The 15,048-nt window shown below is 43.6% G+C and overlaps 3 protein-coding genes across 3 annotated transcripts; 1 reads left to right on the forward strand and 2 right to left on the reverse strand.

Annotated features, from left to right (window-relative positions):
• The first annotated feature begins 972 nt into the window (after positions 1-972).
• LOC139449440 (uncharacterized) lies at positions 973-1,389 on the forward strand. The gene has a single exon (XM_071230836.1). It carries the CDS (start codon positions 973-975, stop codon positions 1,387-1,389), a length of 417 nt encoding a protein of 138 aa, XP_071086937.1.
• A 6,667-nt stretch (positions 1,390-8,056) lies between these two features.
• Positions 8,057-9,567, reverse strand: LOC139450940 (NXPE family member 2-like). The gene is made up of 2 exons (XM_071232764.1): positions 9,456-9,567; positions 8,057-8,850 (listed from the first exon to the last, which is right to left on the reverse strand). Exons 1-2 carry the CDS (start codon positions 9,565-9,567, stop codon positions 8,057-8,059), a joined length of 906 nt encoding a protein of 301 aa, XP_071088865.1.
• Positions 9,568-9,686: 119 nt separating this feature from the next.
• Positions 9,687-15,007, reverse strand: LOC139450941 (NXPE family member 3-like). Its single transcript, XM_071232765.1, has 2 exons — positions 14,430-15,007; positions 9,687-9,972 (listed from the first exon to the last, which is right to left on the reverse strand). Exons 1-2 carry the CDS (start codon positions 15,005-15,007, stop codon positions 9,687-9,689), a joined length of 864 nt encoding a protein of 287 aa, XP_071088866.1.
• Between the last annotated feature and the right edge of the window lie 41 nt (positions 15,008-15,048).

Below are 15,048 nucleotides of genomic sequence, written 5' to 3' on the forward strand. Positions count from 1 at the left end.
CGTTTACAAAAATGCAACAGGAGGATATCCAACAAGGACCGCATCAAAAAAAGAACCAGGACGTCGCACGATTGCCAAGATGCAACTGAATTCGCTCTGGGGCAAGTTTGGACAACGGTTAGACTACAGTCAGAACATCTATATGAACGATCCTGTACAGTACTTTGTGGAGGGATGAACGCAACACCAACGAGGATGTTTCCGTTGTCAACGAACACATGGTGGACGACCTGCAAAGTTCACTTTGAATTACAGAAACCAACAACATCTCAACTTTGACACCATGAAAGGACTGATACTGGGACAACGGCCTGGGAGGAAGGAGGGGAGAAAATCAGTTTGGATTATCCTCATCAAATCATTCGTAAAGGACCTCGGTATGAAAACGCTCTTGTCACCAGACCCACCCGAAAAGACTATCGTACCGTGTACGACAAGCGAGGTCTCGTCTACGATGAAACTACAGTGCTGCCTGTAGACACGATCCCCTTTGGGCACAGAGATGACTAGATCCTTTTTTTTTTTTTTTTATTTCATCACAACGGATCGAAACTGAATCGACATGGACACCTACAGAAAAACCGGATCGAAATCTGACCAATCAGAAGCCTGGGTTGTCGACCAATCAGAGGCCACGCTCGAACCATGGTGGGCTCTGATTGGTCGAAACGAGGTTGTGCTTTCTCTCTCACGCTACAAGCCTAACCCTATGGAAAAGAAACACAAGGGTTGGTCCAGTTTGGAAAAATTGAGACTCAGACCAGACACCGGAACGGACCAATCAGAAAGCAGGGCATCAGTGCCTTTTAATATGACCAACGCTCTCCAGTCATCACTTTTCACTGAACGGACCAAGCAACAACATCGTCCCTCTGATTCCTCACGTTGTGTTGGCTGTTGCCGTTTTATCTGGAAGAAACACGTGTTTGGAGAGAGTACCATCAAGTGTTGACACACATCCGTGAAGACTTCATGTCGAAACGGTTGAATGCCAAGACACGGAGCGACATGAGTGGTAAAGGAAGCAGTGGAGATGAGAACGGTGACATGACTGCTGAACTGTGGGGTGAAGTGTACGACATGTTGTGTGCAAAGATAAAGGCCGACGACGCGTACGCCAAGATACGTTCAAAGATGAGGAAACTGACTGAACCCAAGAAAGTAGCACCGAAGAAGACGATAAAGAAGACCCAGAAGAAAAAAACAAGCAAACCAGCAGCAGCAGCAGCAGCATCAACAACAACCACAGCAGCTGTTGCCACCACAGCAGCAGCAGCTGCCACCACCACCACCACCCTCACAACAGCGCCAATCACCACCACCACCCTCACAACACCACAGCAACAGCAGCAGCAGCAGACTCCGAAACGAAGGGGACATCCTTTTTGAAACCTGCAACACATGCAACACCTGCAAAAAGACACCCTTTGTCGCACGCCGGACCCACCATGCCCTGCGCGCATGCGCATCGGAAGTGACATCATCAGAGGTGACGTGACCCTCTCGACCAATCAGAAGCCAGGAGCGGTTCCAGGCCGCTGGCATCAACTACTTATGAAGCATAGGATAAACATTAACCTTGTCGTACACGATTTCAAGGGCAGTGAAATCTATGAACAGCACTAATGATTATTGCACACTTTAGATATTACTTGAAAACCATATTTACACCAGTCATATATGTTCATAGTCACTTGAATGCTCTATTATTTCATGACCTCCGTAATTATATAATGAATGAACATTTGGCGGCCAAATGATGCGAACATTTCAAACGTTGGACCTCGGATTTCACGTTCATTTTCGAGAGTGCATAAATTTGTGAAATACTGTCCCTTCATGTCGTGCATCATATTCTCATTTAAAAAAAACAACAGCTGGATTCATGAGATCGAGGTGATCGACTGAGGTCGATTGGCAGTATAAATTGTGTCACCCTCGATGAGACGTAGGTTATGCCTAGTTTTTTTCCTGTACATATGTGGGTGCTGTCCTCGGTGAGACAACCTTGCTTTGTTTACGCTTCGTATGCTTGGTAAAGCAGCAGTCTCTCCATCAACAATCGATTCCCCCTCTGCAGCTTTTGTTACGAGTCGATTCCCAATTGCAACAATATGATAACCCAGAAATATACGTGAAAGAATTTACTGTTAAACCAACAAATGGCATGCCATGTACAATTTTATTACACAATTAACTAGGTGTACAAATCAATTCAACTTACCGCTCAGCAATTACAATAGCAGTACATAACAGAGTGGTAGTACAATATTCAATGGCAGTTTTAAATGTGTGAATAATGGACATGACCATGACAAGAATAATAATAATCACCTCGCCGCAACAGTGGTCATTCTTCCGCGTTAAAACACATCTGTGACGTCATTCCATTGTTTGAACGCTCCATTATTTTTCAGGAATGGAGAGTTGCTTGTCAACTGTACATTATCTTGAAGCAACTTAATTTCCACTTGGAACAGACGGAACTATTTTATACATTTATTTACAAGTGAATATTTTCATTTTTTTCCGAAAACGTGTTGTCAGCGGGGTTCGAACCCGCATCGTTAGATTTGATAACGTGTAATCGTCAATCTCAGCTACTGCAGCGCATGAAGGAATGGTGTGAAATTTACTAAATATTTGTATAATTTTGCACATGCTTGAAAGCTAAAAATAATATGTATATATTTTGTGTTAGAGCAGGTTACCCACAACGATGTTAATATTTATAGCAGTTAGATAAACCTTTGACGAGAAAAAACAACAAATAAGGTAATATAAATATCGCTTGTTCGGGGCTCTATATTTCCTATAAGACCAATCAGCATGTATTAACAATGTGCAAGCGATTGATAAATACTAGTTTAGGACCCAACGAAATTATAAAGAGCCGTGTTCCATGCATTGTAAATGTCAGCTCGCGACGGAGCTTGGCGCACATGCAACAGCAGCAAAGAACGCATTCCTCGTGCATCACGCAAGGTCGACTCACGCAGTATAAATCAGACAACAAAGAGCTCTGCTTTATTTTTCCAATATTTTCAACTACAGAATATTTTGTCAAAGTGTAAAAGTAGAGATGAGTTTTAAGTAGGGGAATATCCTCGTAACTCTCCATTCCTTAAAAATAATGGAGCAGAGAGTTACTCGGACATTCCCCTCTACGCAAAGTACAGATTCTAGTTCTTTATTGGGTTGAGTCTCTTCTGGGATTCGAACCCAGGGTGTGGCACCTAATCGCCAGCACACAATGTCAGTGATCTAACCCACTCAGCCACGTACTTTGTGTACCCTCTGACAAGTGTAAATCAGCACGGCTCCCATGGCCCAAAGCTATGAACGCACAATGACATTTAAGAAAGTGGTTAAATGTATTACGTTATATTTAGGTAACCCTTTGTCATTAAAGTACAGATTTAAGTACTTTTTTTATAGTGGAAGTTTACAAGATTTAACCAGTAATAAATACATAAAAATATCTCCAAACACAGTCTGGTAGTGTTGGCAGTGCAGAAGAGTGTTATGTAAGATATACATGACAACATGTTAACGATGTGTAGACCTCTTCTTATCATCTTCAATTTATGATGATAAAACACGTGATCAGCCATGACAGGGGTCACGGGAGTTAGGACATAGTAGTTTATTGGAGCTGGTAGTTCAGGAGTTTATAGGAGCTGGTAGATCAGGAGTTTATAGGAGCTGGTAGATAAGTAGTTTATAGGAGCTAGTAGTTCAGGAGTTTATAGGATCTGGTAGATCAGGAGTTTATAGGAGCTGGTGGATCAGGAGTTTATAGGAGCTGGTAGTTCAAGAGTTTATAGGAGCTGGTAGATCAGGAGTTTATAGGAGCTGGCAGATCAGGAGTTTATAGGAGCTCGTAGATCAGGAGTTTATAGAAGCTGGTAGATTAGGAGTTTGTTGGAGCTAGTAGATCAGGAGTTTATAGGAGCTGGTAGTTCAGGAGTTTATAGGAGCTGGTAGATCAGGCATTTATAGGAGCTGGTAGATCAGGAGTTTATAGGATCTGGTAGATTAGGAGTTTATAGGAGCTGGTAGATCAGGAGTTAATAGGAGCTGGTAGTTCAGGAGTTTATAGGAGCTCGTAGATCAGGGGTTTATAGGAGCTGGTAGATCAGGAGTTTATAGCAGCTGGCAGATCAGGAGTTTATAGGAGCTGGTAGTTCAGGAGTTTATAGGAGCTGGTAGATTAGGAGTTTGTTGGAGCTGGTAGATCAGGAGTTTATAGGAGCTGGTAGTTCAGGAGTTTATAGGAGCTGGTAGATCAGGCATTTATAGGAGCTGGTAGATCAGGAGTTTATAGGAGCTGGTAGATCAGGAGTTTGTTGGAGCTGGTAGATCAGGAGTTTATAGGAGCTGGTAGTTCAGGAGTTTATAGGAGCTAGTAGATCAGGAGTTTATAGGAGCTGGTAGTTCAGGAGTTTATATGATCTATGAGATCAGGAGTTAATAGGAGCTGGTAGATCAGGAGTTTATAGGAGCTGGTTGATCAAGAGTTTATAGGAGCTGGTAGTTCAGGAGTTTATAGGAGCTGGTAGTTCAGGAGTCGCGGGAGGTGGAAGATTAGGAGTTTATAGGAGCTGGTAGATCAGGAGTTTATAGGAGCTGGTAGTTCAGGAGTTTATATGATCTATGAGATCAGGAGTTAATAGGAGCTGGTAGATCAGGAGTTTATAGGAGCTGGTTGATCAAGAGTTTATAGGAGCTGGTAGTTCAGGAGTTTAAAGGAGCTGGTAGTTCAGGAGTCGCGGGAGGTGGAAGATTAGGAGTTTATAGGAGCTGGTAGATCAGGAGTTTATAGGAGCTGGTAGTTCAGGAGTTTATAGCAGCTGGCAGATCAGGAGTTTATATGAGCTGGTAGTTCAGGAGTTTATAGGAGCTGGTAGATTAGGAGTTTGTTGGAGCTGGTAGATCAGGAGTTTATAGGAGCTGGTAGTTCAGGAGTTTATAGGAGCTGGTAGATCAGGCATTTATAGGAGCTGGTAGATCAGGAGTTTATAGGAGCTGGTAGATCAGGAGTTTATAGGAGCTGGTAGATCAGGAGTTTATAGGAGCTGGTAGTTCAGGAGTTTATAGGAGCTGGTAGTTCAGGAGTTTATAGGATCTGGTAGATCAGGCGTTTATAGGAGCTGGTAGATCAGGAGTTTATAGGAGCTGGTAGATCAGGAGTTTATAGGAGCTGGTAGTTCAGGAGTTTATAGGAGCTGGTAGTTCAGGAGTTTATAGGAGCTGGCAGATCAGGAGTTTATAGGAGCTGGTAGATCAGGAGTTTATAGGAGCTAGTAGTTCAGGAGTTTATAGGAGCTGGTAGTTCAGGAGTTAATAGGAGCTGGTAGTTCAGGAGTTAATAGGAGCTGGTAGATCAGGGGTCACAGGAATGAGTAGATAAGGGGTTTTAGGAATCAGTGGATCAGGGGTCACGGGAGCTGGAAGATAAGGAGTTTATAGGAGCTTGTAGATCAGGGGTCACGGGAGCTGGTAGATCAGGGGTCACGGGAGCTGGAAGATCAGGAGTTTATAGAAGCTAGTAGATCAGGAGTCACGGGCGGGAGCTGGTAGATCAGGAGTTTATAGGAGCTCGTAGATCAGGGGTCACGGGCGGGAGCTGGTGGATCAGGGTCCACTTGCACAAAGCGATCTTAGCGCTACAATTATTGTAAATCCTTAAGATCGCGATCTTTAAGCTTCGGCTACAATCGCCATCCATTTGCACAAAGCGATTTGTAGGCTAAGATCATTGTAAGCTACAATCGAAACTTACAATTGGTCCGGACCAATCTTAAGTAGCTAAGATTGTTGTAGATCAGGGGTCACGGGCGGGAGCTGGAAGATCAGGAGTCACGGGAGCTGGAAGATCAGGAGTTCATAGGAGCTGGTAGTAGGGGGTCACGGGAGCTAGTAGATCAGGAGTTTATAGGAGCAGGTAGATCAGGAGTTTATAGGAGCTGGTAGTTCAGGAGTTAATAGGAGCTGGTAGATCAGGGGTCACGGGAATGAGTAGATCAGGTGTTAAAGGAATCAGTGGATCAGGGGTCACGGGAGCTGGAAGATAAGGAGTTTATAGGAGCTGGTAGATCAGGGGTCACGGGAGCTGGTAGATCAGGAGTTTATAGGAGCTCGTAGATCAGGGGTCACGGGAGCTCGTAGATCAGAGGTCACGGGAGCTGGAAGATCAGGAGTTTATAGGAGCTCGTAGATCAGGAGTCACGGGCGGGAGCTGGTAGATCAGGAGTTTATAGGGGGTCACAGGAATTAGTAAATTAGGGGTCAAAGGAATCAGTAGATCAAGGGTCACGGGAGCTGGAAGATCAGGAGTTTATAGGAGCTCGTAGATCAGGAGTTTATAGGAGCTCGTAGATCAGGGGTCACGGGAGCTGGAAGATCAGGGGTCACGGGAGCTGGAAGATCAGGGGTCACAGGAAGTAGTAGATCAGGAGTCACAGGAGCTAATAAATCAGGAGTCGCGGGAGATAGTAGACCAAAGGCTAAAACTGAACATTTATGGATTTGCGACTTATTATTGGTAACGACGTTTGAGGGATGCTTCTTGCCCAAACAGCTGAATGCAGAGTCTGTATGTCAGCAATACTAACAAACACATTTTAGAGGCATACAATATTTAATTCGAAAAACAACCCCGATCAGTTCCCGTATATACGGGGGAAAATGTTTTAGCAAACACGGCCTTCCAAAGAAAACCAGCAGAGCTGTGGTATATGCATACACTTTAAATATAAATAGCCAAGTAAATTACAATCAAAAGAAATTATAACCTCTTTGGTGAAACCTAAGGGCACGGGTATGGTGCTGACAAACCTAGAAACATAATCAGGGCGAACCGTGATTCGAACTCACAATCATAGGTTTCTGGTGTGCCAAGGGACGCAACTCTGCACAGCGAATAGCGGCGCCTTAGACGACTGGGCCACCCGTGCCCACCTTTTAGATTCTTACAAATCAAGGACCATCACATGATCCTGGTGAAGCTGAGGGACGCAACTATTGATACCTACTTTCGGTTAATTCGACCATTGGTTACCACACCACACATCGGTACCTTGTATTGTGGAAAGTAAATCATAAACTGGGAATGGCAATTACGATTAGCGTTAATGTGAAAAAAACAAAATTCGGTCATTACATGTGGATTTGGAAGACTCGTTATATCGAGAGTTCGTTATGTACGGAGTTCATTATATACGGGTTCGTTTTATCCCGAGTTTCTTTTATCCAGTGTTGGTATATCCGTCATTCCTCGTATCAAGATTTCGATGTATCCAGTGTTCGTTATGTACGTTATTATATGCGCGTTCGTTGTTGCCCGAGTTCCTTATATCCAGCGTTCGTTATATCAGGAGTTGAATTATGAAAGGAGTTGTTAGTAGAACAATGATCGAACACACTCAATAGTGACCGACGTAGATATTGCACAATTATTTGCTCTAAATATATTCAAGCATTGGTAATGTTGATAAGTATTATGATGAAATACTCAAACACCTGCTAAGGAATGTGAACGTTTAGTGAGTGAGTTGGGTTCAACGCCGCTTTTAACAGCATTCCAGTTATATCACGGCGTGTCAGCTTAATGTGGGAGGAAAGTCCGAAGTGATGCAGGTCTCAGACGTTTACCACAAGCACGGGTATGGTGCAGACAAACCTAGAAACATAATTGGGGCAAACCGGGACTCGAACCTACGATCATGGGTTTCTGGCGTGCCTAAGGGACGCAACTCTGCACAGCGAATCGCGGCGCCTTAGACGACTGGGCCACCCGTGTCCCCATGTAAACGTTTAAATCTCTTACCGATAAATGTTGGTTCAGGAACAGATGCACACCAAAACACAACCACAGAGACACACATTTGCACACTAAACGCATATATACGAGGGGTGTTCAATAAAGATTTTCCCCTAAACCACTAGGTCCATCGGAAGTGGGTCAAGGGAAATCTTTAATGAACACCCCTCGTACATATATCACTCTCCGCAAAACGCACAGACGCCACTCCACACCCATCTTTCTCATCCCTCATCCTTCACACACGGATCCCAGGAAATGATTGATGAGGGAATCCACTGCTAACGAGTTAGGATGCTGGTCGTCATTTTCTGTGGCCACTGTCAAATCTATATTATTTAAGAAAAGCACATTGTTCTCCAGACCTTTAAATGCTTCCCGCTGGATCGTATCGTATACAAACATCCAACAGTCGTCTAAAAACCCTATCTTGCCCCTACCCTTGAAAGCATGAGTTCCTCGAATAGCCACTTTAACCCCTGGGGCACGAGCAACTAACGATTTGACAGATCGTGCAATTCTTTTCATATGAGTTCTAAAAACCTCTGGAGGGAAGGGGTTAAAATGAAGGTATATATGAATGAGAAATATATCCCGAGAATTATTTGGAAGTTCATCCAGATAAGCATGCATTGCTCTGTTATAAGCCAATTTGCTGAACGTTTGCCCATGATAAAATGGGTACTCATGTGGCACCAACAACAGCGTGATGTTCCGCAGCGTGTCCATTGTTACTGCCGGTTTGTGCCATTTAGAATGGTGCCATGCCTCTGTAACCAGTGTCAATCCTAAACGTTTAGTTAAAGTATTGAACCAACTTCTTGAAGAGGAATCTCCATGGATCCAAATTCTCCGGTTTTTCAGACATTCCTTGTATATGTTCGAATCAGCTGGAATCGTGTTTTTACAAGTTAGAGACTTCCAGGAATTCTTGTAGAAGAAGCCAACAGGTGTTGATGCCTCCCAGCTTTTCCTCAAGGGTGTTTTGTTACAGGGGACACTTGGCAAAGGAACTGTGTCTTGCTCTGCAAACAGAGAACATTGGCGTATGAACTACATAGTTTTCACTTTCAAGATACGCGAGTTAATAAAAATACATGCAAACTTTACTGACATAATGAATACACCATTCTTGGCGTGATAAAGTCCTCATGCGAAGCGTACATTTTACTGGCGACACAATGCCGATGACGTCACAATGTAGCTTCTTCACACTGTTGGCAATCACTATGACATTTATTAGCAGAGTGCGTTTCCATACCGTAAGTATCATATATTAGGAATATAAATTGTATAATGCAAGCCATTGACGAGCATCATATACATACTGAACCGCAAAAGAACCGTCACCATGGATAGATATATGAGGAACCTTATTTGTCCAAACACTGTAAACATTCTTTGATACATATTAAAAAGATGACACTTGGGACAAAACTGATCCTCAAGGTTGAAATTAAAGTGTCAAATGTTCTTAAAGTGAAACACAACACTAGTCTCTGAGAAAATGGCATCACAAGTCAGTATCTCGTGTGTCCGCCATGTGTCGTGCAACGTCGATACATGGAATGGATGAGGCGGTTGATGAAGGCCATAGGCACTTGAGCCCACACTCTAAGGAACGCCTGACGCAGTTCAGCAGCAGTTGTCGGCCTTGGTCGGACGTCACTCAGCTGTCTTTGAATTTTGTCCCACTGGTGCTCAATGGGATTTAAATCGGGACTGAGAGCAGGCAATGGCATGGTTCTGATGTCATTCTGCTGGAGGAAGTCACTTATGGCTCTCGCAGTCTGGGCACGGGCGTTATGATGCTGAAACTCGTGGTTGCGGCGACGTGCCAAATGAGATATGGCGTGTGGTCTCAAGACTTGTACCGAGCTGCTGTGACACCATTGCTTCTCCTTTGACCAGTGTTCTGGAAGACCACAGGGCCAACCCACTGTGCAAGACCAATTCCACCCCACACCATGATGATCGGACCACCCCAACGAGTCTCTCTCAATAACACAAGCATCCGAATAACGTTTCCCACGGCGTCGCCAGACTCTATCTTTGCCATCTGCTGTTGAGATACAGTAACGGCTCTCGTCTGAGAAGAGGATTCTTCTCCACTTCTGGTGGCGCCAATGCTGGTGCTGTGTTGCCCACTGAAGGCGGTCCCGGCGATAACGTGGTGTCAGAATGGGTCCTCGGTAAGGCCTGTGACAGTGGCGGTGTCTGCTCGTCAGTCGTCAACGCACGGTGTCCGCATTAATGTGTCGCTGGTTTGTCCCCATGGGCTGTCGAGCAGTTTCCGCAGCAGTAACAAAGCGATGTTGAAGATGCTGTCGCACAATCTGACGATCGGGTGGTGACTCTTGGTCTTCCACTACGTGGTTGGTCATCTGTAGTGTTGGTTGTCTGGTACCGTTGCTGGAGCCTCTATGTGGTCCTTACGTGGACTTGAAATGCATTGGCTACTTTCCGGGCGGTTTGCCCAGCTTGCAATCGTCCGAGGGCTGGGAGTCGCTGATTTCTTGTCAATCTTGGCATGTGGTAGCATTTCATTAACCAATGAATGTTATCAGATCTGGGTGGATTTTTATAGGGCAAGAAATGGGGGAGCGCATGGGCATGGGTTACCATGGCCGTTGCCGTGATGCGTTTGGGCGATCAGTTTTATTGTCATCTGCTTTGTTTTTTTATCATCAAATTTCATTTTTTCCGGACAAGTTAATGTTAAATTTTAGAAACTTTGACAAAAATTACCCAGATATTTAAATGACAACTTTTCATGCAATGTTACTTGGGGTGACGTTTCTTTTGCGGTCCAGTATATTTCCTATTCCAAATATATAAGATTTACTGTACGGCAACAGGAGGGTAATAATCTCCATCATAATGGCATTCTTAAAATAGAAGATGTTTACGATGTTTTTTTCACCCAAGGGAAGCAGCTTTAGAAAGTAGGTATGAGTACAATGCCCAGTTTATCATATAATGCCAAATGAATTTATTTGTCTGCAGAAACACGACGACCCTAATTCAGCATATTGGGAACGGAGAACGTTTCTCAAATCCTGATGCCAGAGGATGATGATGATGATTATGATGATGGTTATTATTTACAGATTAAATGATAAATGCAGCAAAGAGGGTTAGGGTGACCCTGGCACAGTCAGGCTGGTTAGGCTCATCATCAGCTCAGAGCCCTTGCCCCCTCTACACGCAGCCCAGACAGCGAATGGGACTTCTCCCAGGAAGCGCTGCCAAGTCAACCCCACCCAGATCTTTTTTCGGACAATGTGAAGACTCCCCAAGACTGCTGCCTTCTGCATTACCCAGATTGTCAGAAGGGCTGTATTCCTGGTAGCAAACCCGGGTACTCTCCCAATGTCAGTCAACAGATTGGGAGGTACCAAACCTAAGGCACCGAGAACAATGGAGAGTCGGACAACTTGGTACTTGGGAAGTATGCGTGACATTTCGAAAGCGAGGTCCGCATATTTGCCATGTTTTTCCTCAATCTTGTCAATCACATTAGTGTCAATGGGGACAGAAAATTCAATGATATAAATGATTTATCAAAACGGACAAGATCAGGTTTGTTGGCCTGGATACATCTGAGGCTGTAAATGGGCCTATTCCAAAGAATTTTGTATTTATCATTTCCATGACGCCCTTACATATTAACGTCGTACCATGGCGGAGATGGTAAAAAAATGATCGAGCTACATCATCATATCGTTTGAGATACTGTGTTTGTGCCAAAGCTTTGCACCCACTGACAATGTGTTGGACAGTCTCATTAAATTCATTACATAATCTACATTTCATATTCGCATTCTGATACAAAATCACACATTGACGGTTTCGAGTGGAAAGTGACTGGTCCTGAGCAGCAAACAGAAAGCTTTCAGTTTCACTTTTCAGGCCAGATGACTTCATCCAAACGAAGGACTGTGCGGGATTGCTGATCGTCTCAACACACTGCACATAAACTCGATGCAGGGTCGTTCAGAAAGCCTCTCAATCTGAATCTGGGCCGACTTGATATGCACTTCGCTTGGATGACACTCATTTCTGTACCGTCCTGCAGTACAGAACCATCAACAAAATCAACACCGACATTGAGATTATGTCCCATATCCTTGGCTCGTTTTAGAAAACTGTGGAATGCCTTGTTTTCATCATGAGTCTTGACATGCTTCATAAGAGGATCATCAGACAAATAAATGTTTGCAAAAGTGGACAAAACAATTCTATCATGAAGAGCCTAAACGTTAATCAAACCACGTCCTCCCATAATGATTGGTAAATATAAGCGTTCGAGGGAAGAGTGGGATGGGATCTATTGTCTGACATTATTCTTCGTGTGAGGGTGTCAATACCCTGAATTTCCACCAAAAGAATACGAAAGGACGGTCACAGCATAATTATTTGTGGTTACGACTTTATTGCGAGCGTTCAGCTCTGAACTCCAGATTTTCTTTAGTCTACATCGGTACTCTGCCCGAAAATTGCCCTTGATATGGGCATTCTGGAGTTTGTCCCTAATCTGCATCCCTAAGTACGTATAGGTCTGACCTATGGTCAATAACTCCTCCTCCTAGTAAACTCCATCATCTACCTTGCCACGTTTCAAATGAAGAATGTTGCATTTGTCGAGTCCAAAGGACTTGCTTTTTGAATGTAGATCCTCCATTGGCAAAAAGTTCAAGGTCATCCATATAAAGGAGGTGAGTAAGGGGTGTTGGGGATCTGTGCTGAGGAGGTCCCGGGTGATAACCTTCCTCTTTGTTGAGCAAAGGGCTTAAAGGATTTAGTGGCAAACAGAAAGGCAAAGGGCTAAAAGAATCGACCTGAAATATTCCTCTTCTGATAGAAATGGGTATCGAAGTCACCACCTGCCCCTGCAAATACATCTAAAGTTGAGTTGACCAGCAATTCATTAAAGACCTGTGTAAAACAAGTAGTCGCTCGGGGAAGTCAATACATTCCAGTGACCTCAAAATCAAATGGTGAGGTACAGAAGCAGAAGCTTATCTGTAATCTATCCAAGACATTGAGAGGTTACGGTGGTAAGTTTTAGCCTCTTCATGGATCATTTTCTGAACTAGTAGTTGATCCTTACAACCCCAACATCCCTTTCTGGCTTCTTTCTTCTCCATGTAAAGAATGTCATTGGATGCGCAGTATGGTGACACAATATCTGTAAGTATTATTATTAGGGCTCCAAGCCTGAAAGGCTAAGGGCCCTATTGTAATTGTTGTGATGATGATGATGATGATGATGATGATGATGATGATGATTATTATTATTATTATTATTATTATTATTCCGCCGTTTTTTGCACGAGACCTACAAAAACAACCAGTGGCCAGTGGCTTCAAAATCGACAGCAACATCGGCACCAACGTGACGCAGAAACCAGCTAAAATTCAAGGCCATAGGCCCAATGGCTAAGGGCAGATAACTCATCAGAGTTTCAACTTCAGCAGCAATAATCTTCGAAACTAATTGTCCAATGACTTCCAGATTTGCCATGCGGCAGTGCAATCAGATGCCCATCATTTTGTACTGCAGGACCATGGTAGCTACAACGCACCGTTTGGCAGCAATATTGGATTTAACGGTTTTGGCACTTTCTTTCACCATTTTTCTCAGTAATTGTCTCTCAAAATCTGCTCAGCTCAAACTACCAGCTTAAAAGCGTTTTCCTGGTACCTCATGTCCTGGCGATTCCAGAACACCAAACCGTTTGCCTGCCGCTAGACGGACAATGAAACTACATCGTTTTAAAGATGGTACTCTTGGCACCCGTCCATAAACTTGCCATATAGCACAACTCTAAACCCTAATATTTCGACTAATACTGGGCCGATTTCGCCCAAATTTCGTGTGTATGTAAACTGGGCCTGTTCATTGTCATGCCTAATTGTAGCCACGTCGCATTGAAGGATAGGAAGAGAAGAAGAGAAAAATGTGAACAGAATTCATCTATAACAACAAATTTTAAGTATGTTGACGTAAACATCATATCGAAATAACCAGTATGTTGAAATATATATAATATCGAGGTAACCATTATCAAAACATCATATCGAGTTTTAAATTAGGGTTTCGAAATAAAAGTAATATCGAGAAAATCATTATGTTGACATAAACATCATATCGAGATAAACAGTATGTTGAAATAATCAGCATTAGGAAATAATTATTATGTGGAAAATAATCACCATGACGAGATACTCAGGGGTTTTACATATAACCAGTATTACGCAATAATCATGATAACAAGACAATCAGTGGGTGAGTGAGTTGGGTTTAACGCCGCTTTAAACAGTTTTAATGTGGGAGGAAAGCCCGAAGTGGTGCAGGTCTCAGACATTTACCAAAATATAGGCTTCTGGCGTGCCTAAGGGACGCAACTCTGCACAGCGAATCGCGGCTTCTTAGACGACTGGGCCACCCGTGCCCCCAGACAATCAGTATGTTGAACTTATCATAATAGAGAACATTTACAGATAACTAGCATGTCGACATTGCTGTTTGAGAAATGGACCGTTAATAATAATATCTGAATTAAACAATATGAATAAGGAAATTGATAAATAGTTGTACCTTTCGAAGAATTTTGCCTCGTGTGGAGTAAATAGAGATGGCTGTTTATCCGGCTCACGTAACCCCGTGAAGTCGTGACACAACAGCTTCCGGTGTGATGGTTTCCCACAATACCACGGGAGTCCGTAATTCTCGGCTGTCAAGTTACAGACGTTCTCAAAGCCCCGGATGTTTGGTATAGGTAGGCACAACGTTTCCTCCTGGACGCCATCGCTCTCGAACATCGCTGATAAGTTTCTGAGTGTGTAGTAATCGTGATATACCCGATAGAAGATATCCACGTTTTCTTTCCGACTAGCTATGGCGGCTTCGACTTTTGGACTTCCGGTCCAGAGAGCCTTGAGAGTTCCTGTATAGGTACCGTCCTTATTGTCAGTGACAACGCCTGCTGCGCGCGCATCTTTTGACGTTTCACTCATCCATACTCTCACGTTATCCCCTCCCTTGTTTTTCCTCCGCTTGTGCGCGTCGAAAAGTTGGATTTCAACAGAAATTGTGTCCCCGAGTCTGAAGTCCGTTTTAGATGAAGCGAGTTGAATGTTTGAATGAGGAGCATATGAACAGGTTTTTGGGTCCATCTGTGCTATGGCACATTAGCAATTGGTTGTTCTTCACTGAC

Source organism: Haliotis cracherodii, unplaced genomic scaffold, assembly GCF_022045235.1.
Source record: "Haliotis cracherodii isolate W230 unplaced genomic scaffold, xgHalCrac1.p SCAF_8, whole genome shotgun sequence".
Taxonomy (NCBI): Eukaryota; Metazoa; Mollusca; class Gastropoda; order Lepetellida; family Haliotidae; genus Haliotis; species Haliotis cracherodii.

Excerpts from the sequence above, each read along its gene's own strand:
- LOC139449440 (XM_071230836.1), top strand. The coding sequence starts at position 973 with ATGTCGAAACGGTTGAATGCCAAGACACGGAGCGACATGAGTGGTAAA.
- LOC139450940 (XM_071232764.1), bottom strand. The coding sequence starts at position 9,567 with ATGCCATTGCCTGCTCTCAGTCCCGATTTAAATCCCATTGAGCACCAG. Across the intron at positions 8,851-9,455 it reads GACAACTGCTGCTGAACTGC|AGCAAGACACAGTTCCTTTG; the intron begins GTCAGGCGTTCC and ends CTCTGTTTGCAG.
- LOC139450941 (XM_071232765.1), bottom strand. The coding sequence starts at position 15,007 with ATGGACCCAAAAACCTGTTCATATGCTCCTCATTCAAACATTCAACTC. Across the intron at positions 9,973-14,429 it reads GAGGCAAAATTCTTCGAAAG|TGGGCAACACAGCACCAGCA; the intron begins GTACAACTATTT and ends GACCGCCTTCAG.